This window comes from Orbicella franksi, chromosome 1, assembly GCF_964199315.1.
Source record: "Orbicella franksi chromosome 1, jaOrbFran1.1, whole genome shotgun sequence".
Lineage (NCBI taxonomy): Eukaryota > Metazoa > Cnidaria > Anthozoa > Scleractinia > Merulinidae > Orbicella > Orbicella franksi.
The window spans coordinates 19,054,799-19,062,571 of record NC_138145.1 but is presented as its reverse complement, the minus strand read 5'-3'; the positions used below and the strand labels follow the sequence as shown (position 1 = coordinate 19,062,571).

General features: G+C 36.7%; 1 protein-coding gene across 1 annotated transcript; it reads right to left on the bottom strand.

Moving 5' to 3' along the window:
* Positions 1-1,617: 1,617 nt before the first annotated feature.
* LOC145495211 (alpha-1A adrenergic receptor-like) lies at positions 1,618-7,354 on the bottom strand. Its single transcript, XM_081474799.1, has 2 exons — positions 7,137-7,354; positions 1,618-3,046 (listed from the first exon to the last, which is right to left on the bottom strand). The coding sequence occupies exon 2, from the start codon at positions 3,013-3,015 to the stop codon at positions 1,993-1,995; it is 1,023 nt and encodes a 340-aa protein (XP_081330925.1). The 5' UTR covers positions 3,016-3,046; positions 7,137-7,354; the 3' UTR covers positions 1,618-1,992.
* Between the last annotated feature and the right edge of the window lie 419 nt (positions 7,355-7,773).

Sequence of the window (7,773 nt, the reverse complement as noted above, 5' to 3'; positions counted from 1 at the left end):
TTTGTATATCACCTGATGACTTTGATGGTGCGGAAGTTGTTTTGGAACAGTTATAAATACCAACTGCTGATTAATTATGACAAACCTAGATGTGTGTCATGCAATAAGAAAACCATTGTTAATGTTATACAAAACATGCCCTTAAGTATTTGGGCTAATTTTACATTTTTTTGTTACCTTTATTTTATGCTTGCCATTTAATACATACAGATTAGCAAAATAAAAACGTTCTTAATCGACTGTCAGCCTGAGGAATGTTCTAATACGTTCTTAAGATTTTGGTTAATCTCAGCCTCAATGTTCTTATAAAAATGATTCTTATATATATATATATATATATATATATATATATAATGTGGGAGGAAAAACACAAATAAACTACAAATTCATCCCTACAAGCCTGTTTCGTGGTTGCCCACTCATCAGTTGCATGACTCATCAGTTGCCCACTCATCATATATATATATGTCAATGTTGTTATAAAAAAGATTCTTTCTTATATATATATATATATATATATATATATATATATATATATATATATATATATAAACGTTTGATAAAGCAAGGACGGACAACTTCTGACGGTAAAAAAAGTTAAAAAGTTAAAAATTTAATAGAAAAACGTTTCGGTCTTAGACCTTCATCAGTTACAAGAGAAAAAGGACGAAAACTAAGTTTAAATACGGTTACGGTGTGGGAGATTACGTAACGAAATGAAAAATACAATATTGTGCTATTAATACATCGTGATTAATACAATACAGGAAGAAAATGCAAAACGAGAAATACAATGCTGTACTATAAATTGCGTCATACAGGGTGATAATTAATAGACCAAACGAAAAGAATACAATACTGTGCATAAATTACATTATAGAGCGTGATAATTGCAGAACTAGGTTAAATTCAACCTAAAAACTAAAAGAGTTAAAATAGATAAAACGGACGCGCGAACGCAGATTTACACAAGAGAAAGTTAATTATAACAAATTCTGTTTTTGGAGTGAAATTCTTTTTGCAAACTATTTTTCCCGTTTTATTTACCGCATTGCAAGAGTCCGTTTTATCTATTTTAACTCTTTTAGTTTTTTGGTTGAATTTAACCTAGTTCTGCAATTATCACGCTCTATAATGTAATTTATGCACAGTATTGTATTCTTTTCGTTTGGTCTATTAATTATCACCCTGTATGACGCAATTTATAGTACAGCATTGTATTTCTCGTTTTGCATTTTCTTCCTGTATTGTATTAATCACGTTGTATTAATAGCACAATATTGTATTTTTCATTTCGTTACGTAATCTCCCACACTGTAACCGTATTTAAACTTAGTTTTCGTCCTTTTTCTCTTGTAACTGATGAAGGTCTAAGACCGAAACGTTTTTCTATTATATTTTTAACTTTTTAACTTTTTTTACCGTCAGAAGTTGTCCGTCCTTGCTTTATCAAACGTTTATATATATATATATATATATATATATATATATATATATATATATATATAGGTTTGTGCTGGAAAACAGAGATTGAGTTACCTGACTGAAGTCTCATTTGAAAGTATATAATTTATTGTGTATAATATAGTATGTAATTATTATTTTAGGGGTGGCAATAATCCAGAAGTTTTATGCAATAACGCCGCGTCAATATACATATATTTTTCGTTATCTAATCTCTACATTGGCTCAACGCACACATTCGAATAGAATACTAGCAATTTTATCTTTTTTCAGTTCCACTGACTTATAAAACTATGGTGGAAATAACGATATTTTCACTGGATCATCTTGGTTTAGTTCACGCCACTTACATAAGGGGTTCCTTACCCGGGGGAGTAGTCCCTTAGATGGGTTATAGAGGGAAGGAAAAATCGCAGATTTTGGTCTTAAATAGGGTAAGGGTTTTGGGAAGCGGCCACATACCTTCACCCAATATTTCTGGGAGTACCACCCCGGATGTTACTTTTCTACTGGAACTAGGGTGAGAATTCAGTTGTTCGTTGTTGTTCCCTTGGATGTCTCCATGCATATGCCGACTCGAGAGGGGCGCTTAATCGGACGTCGCCATTGTCTAAAATCTAGCATTTGCAGGGCCATTATTTTATATCGTTTGCTCCTGGCGAAATAAATGTATGGATTTATGAAAGAGTTCCATAACGAAAACGTCTCCGCCCAAAGAAAACCTTCAAAGAACCATCTTTTAGATCTCGAAACAGAAAGCGGGTAAACTAAGAGAGGAATCCAGGTGATTACAAATACACCGATTACTATGGCAAATGTTTTGGCAGCTTTCCTTTCCTTTAATGTTTTTGTGGTTTTCCTTTCCTCTTGGTTATCGGCGGATAGTTCAGGCCTCTGGTCCTCTTGGTCTCGATATCTCATAGCGACTATTTTTTTACGTTGTGCATGAGCGACCTTGAAAATGTACGAGTACATTAAAATTGTGGCCAGAAGTAATGCCATGCAGTAACCCAACAGGAAAAAATGGCTCGGTTCGAAAAATGAATAAGACGAAGCGAAGACCGCAGATATCAACCATGCAATAAATATAAATATGAAAGCAAATTTCTTCGTCACTAGCTTGGGGTATCGCAAAGGCCATCGTACCGCTGTGAGTCGGTCTATTGTGATTCCAAATATACTCCCTATGGAGGCCAATAAGGCCAAGTGACCTACAAAACTCTTGACCATGCTGTAGGCATCGTTCATCCGCAGTTCTTCATAGCAGATTATGTAGATGACGAATAGAGGCAAGTAAATTGCTGTCACTAAGAGGTCAGCTAACGACAAGCTGAAGATGAGGAAGTCTGGTACAGAGCGAAAGTTAGTGCGGTTTATTGCGATAGCCAGTAACACAAGGCCGTTCCCGAGCATCCCGAGAATGGAAACAAGGACATCGATGAGAGGTAAAGTCACAACTGTAATTAGAGTCAGGTGCCAGTCAACCTGCGACACATCAGAACAGCTTGTGCAGTGTGACAGGTTCAATGAGTTTGTGATTGTGTCATTCATCTTCTTTCAGCCATTTCAACTCCAGTTAAATCTACAAAGAGAAGTGTTTGGGTTAGAACCCGACTCGTTATTAGTCAATGGTGTAGTCCAGTTTTTACATAGGGATAGAGAGAGAGAGAGAGAGAGAGAGAGAGAGAGAGAGCAGGGAACTGGGCAGAGTTGAGGGAGTGGATTAGTCATTATAGTACTGCGCAAGTTAAAACGTTGAAGCAAATACATCATTTACGTGTACAAGCCGACTCGTTCTTCCTACGTCCATCTATACTGCATTAAAGACGCACAGCTAATATATGTACTGTCTGAAACGACTGAGTGAGAGAAACATAAGTTATGCCTAATGAGAGATTATGCTCATGTAATTTGTTACACGCTCTTGCTAGCCTGTGTTAAGTTGCAGGCGGAAATTTACCTGTAAATAACTAGTAACCCGGGGTGGGTAGCGTCTGCGAAGAGGCTAATTCATTTTTTATTTTTTTGCCAGATCATCAAATTTCGTGAAGGTGACACAAAGCTATAAATAAACGAATGAATGTTCTATTTTGTGCCTCTCAAAAGATTCATCGTCAGAACGTGTGCTGTGATTGGAGGAGGGAGGAAACAAAGGGCGGGCGTGAGGAAGAGGTGGTGGTGTGGATGACATCATGAAACCTCAAAAATTTGACATTTAGGCAAACATAGACAGATAGACAAATAAACAGATAGAGGAACATGCCTGTAGTAAACACGATGTTTAAAATATAAAGCTTTGCAGTGTATGCGGTGGTCTTTCTACAAAATCAAAACCTAACATTACCTAAATTACATCAAGAATGCAACCACAATTGGAAATTTGTATAGAAAAACTAAAACGAAAACGTAAAACGAAACGTCATACGAAACCGTAATTTCAGCCTTATTTGCAGTTGCCTAAATTTCTCTTTCCAGAAACATAACTACACGTCTCTTGGTTAGCGAGATTTTATTGTTACAGTAGCATTGCAATAAGAAGAGAAGGAACTGATAGCCGCCTCACACTGTTGAAACTGTGCATCTATAAAACAAGCTGTGTCGTGAACATAGAAGGAAAGGTAGGTGGGACGGATTAATGTGAATGTTGATGTACTCTGCGAGCCAGCTAACTCCAAAAACAGGGTCTGGATGTTCATCAGTTGCTAGTAAAGCCTACTACAAATTTCAGTTGTCAGTTGAAGCTAGTTGAAATGTTGGCCTTTTGGACCTTTGGTCATTTGTGAGTTAACCTTATCCAGCCCCTCCAAAAGGGCATGTTAATGTAAGGGAGAATATTTTCACCTTAACACTATACACAGCTCCTCGTTATTCCGCAACACCTTTGAATTTAGTGTTTGATTTTTTGTGAAGTGGCACTCGAAACCTCTCACCGTCAGCTCAAAATAATGAAACAATGGTTTAGCTAGCGTTGAACGCTAAGACTTCTTTCTTACTAGTGTAAGTTGTAAGAGCAGTTTAAGCGGTCTTAATTTTACGGTCTATAGCATTTATGGATTTGGTGACTGTAAAAGCCTGATCTGGTAATAACGTTCCAGATTTTCGATTCGAGTAGGTGAGGAACGTTTCAGACCTTCAGACATGTGGATATGTTTTCAGCACATTATTCAAGAATGTAGTGCTGACGGCTGAAAAATCTGAACCAACTGAGCTCTACTTCATTAATTAAGATTATACCTAAATAAAACAAAAATTGTTTTCTTTTCAAGTAATGAAGACTTATTTAAAGGGTATCAATTTTGTTTTCTTGAAACTTTACAACCGAACAGTGTCAAAGCTGTTATTGTTAGCCTCTAGACTCGCCGCGTAATGTCAAATTCAAATACATGGGTTTTTTTCCGATCTCAGCTGGGCTTAGGAAGATTGAAAACCGTCTTATTCAAAAGAAAAACTGCCTGGTAAGTACTTGATTAAAGCAACAAACAAAACTATTCTGAACACATTGATCACATAACAATCGTTCACGCTGGATAGAGCAAGCAAGCCTTCGTAAGGCGTATCACTAACACAAAATTCTCGATGGAACTACCACCGTGTGCCAAAAATATTAGGAAGCAAAACTTTGGAGTGGAAAGAGCATGTGATGAAAATTTTAACCTATTAACGAAACAAACAAAACCTCCAATGAACGATAACGAAACGTTGAATTTCTTACGTTGTTTTTAATTTTGAACTTTGCATTGGTCCTGACTGTTCTACACTACTGTTTAGTCGAGTATTCTTTACTATAACACTTAATAGGTTAAAGTCAATACTACTACAGCTAAAAAAACTTCAAGAAGTGCTTTATACTTACCATCAAATTTCGTGAAGGTGACACAAAGCTATAAATAAACGAATGAATGTTCTATTTTGTGCCTCTCAAAAGATTCATCGTCAGAACGTGTGCTGTGATTGGAGGAGGGAGGAAACAAAGGGCGGGCGTGAGGAAGAGGTGGTGGTGTGGATGACATCATGAAACCTCAAAAATTTGACATTTAGGCAAACATAGACAGATAGACAAATAAACAGATAGAGGAACATGCCTGTAGTAAACACGATGTTTAAAATACAAAGCTTTGCAGTGTATGCGGTGGTCTTTCTACAAAATCAAAACCTAACATTACCTAAATTACATCAAGAATGCAACCACAATTGGAAATTTGTATAGAAAAACGAAAACGAAAACGTAAAACGAAACGTCATACGAAACCGTAATTTCAGCCTTATTTGCAGTTGCCTACATTTCTCTTTCCAGAAACATAACTACACGTCTCTTGGTTAGCGAGATTTTATTGTTACAGTAGCATTGCAATAAGAAGAGAAGGAACTGATAGCCGCCTCACACTGTTGAAACTGTGCATCTATAAAACAAGCTGTGTCGTGAACATAGAAGGAAAGGTAGGTGGGACGGATTAATGTGAATGTTGATGTACTCTGCGAGCCAGCTAACTCCAAAAACAGGGTCTGGATGTTCATCAGTTGCTAGTAAAGCCTACTACAAATTTCAGTTGTCAGTTGAAGCTAGTTGAAATGTTGGCCTTTTGGACCTTTGGTCATTTGTGAGTTAACCTTATCCAGCCCCTCCAAAAGGGCATGTTAATGTAAGGGAGAATATTTTCACCTTAACACTATACACAGCTCCTCGTTATTCCGCAACACCTTTGAATTTAGTGTTTGATTTTTTGTGAAGTGGCACTCGAAACCTCTCACCGTCAGCTCAAAATAATGAAACAATGGTTTAGCTAGCGTTGAACGCTAAGACTTCTTTCTTACTAGTGTAAGTTGTAAGAGCAGTTTAAGCAGTCTTAATTTTACAGTCTATAGCATTTATGGATTTGGTGACTGTAAAAGCCTGATCTGGTAATAACGTTCCAGATTTTCGATTCGAGTAGGTGAGGAACGTTTCAGACCTTCAGACATGTGGATATGTTTTCAGCACATTATTCAAGAATGTAGTGCTGACGGCTGAAAAATCTGAACCAACTGAGCTCTACTTCATTAATTAAGATTATACCTAAATAAAACAAAAATTGTTTTCTTTTCAAGTAATGAAGACTTATTTAAAGGGTATCAATTTTGTTTTCTTGAAACTTTACAACCGAACAGTGTCAAAGCTGTTATTGTTAGCCTCTAGACTCGCCGCGTAATGTCAAATTCAAATACATGGGTTTTTTTCCGATCTCAGCTGGGCTTAGGAAGATTGAAAACCGTCTTATTCAAAAGAAAAACTGCCTGGTAAGTACTTGATTAAAGCAACAAACAAAACTATTCTGAACACATTGATCACATAACAATCGTTCACGCTGGATAGAGCAAGCAAGCCTTCGTAAGGCGTATCACTAACACAAAATTCTCGATGGAACTACCACCGTGTGCCAAAAATATTAGGAAGCAAAACTTTGGAGTGGAAAGAGCATGTGATGAAAATTTTAACCTATTAACGAAACAAACAAAACCTCCAATGAACGATAACGAAACGTTGAATTTCTTACGTTGTTTTTAATTTTGAACTTTGCATTGGTCCTGACTGTTCTACACTACTGTTTAGTTGAGTATTCTTTACTATAACACTTAATAGGTTAAAGTCAATACTACTACAGCTAAAAAAACTTCAAGAAGTGCTTTATACTTACCAAATAAATAATATCGCTATGCCGACTTGATTCCGTGTTATGGGTGGTTTCTTCTTACTCAATGACCCCAGCTAGTTTCAGTAGTTTAAAACGCTCCCTGACTTTCCATAAGCTTTATCACCTTTAGTTAATAACTCAATACTGGTTAAACTAAGGAATGACTTAAACAACTATGTGAAGTTCAGTTTTGAAAGCCACCAGCATATTGACACTTAATCAGCAGCCATCATTTATATTCTTTTGACTATGAATGCCTACTTTGAAAATAAATCTCGAAAGTAGCAATTAACATACAACTTTTCGGCGGGGGCGTCACAAAAGGACTCGCCCATCCGTAAACCACGCCATATGCAACAAAACGGTGAAACAAAACAAAGAAAGCTATGTTCTGAAGTAGCCATAAATAGAACTTTTTCAGCCTGAGGTCATTTGCTAATTGCATGGACTTGAAGAAGGCTCTCAGTTGGATGTGGAAAACTACCGGGGGGTTGGTACTCCTCTATTTGGCCTATATAGGTATGTGCGACCATAAAGGCCATAGTTTTTCAGCCGTTTTGGTCATGAATAGGGTATCAATTTTAGCCATTTTGGTCATAAATAGGGTAAAGGTTTTGAACTCTAGTCTTAAACCGAGTAT

What these genes read in the sequence shown, in the direction of transcription:
- LOC145495211 (XM_081474799.1), bottom strand. Translation starts at nt 3,015, where the DNA reads ATGAATGACACAATCACAAACTCATTGAACCTGTCACACTGCACAAGC.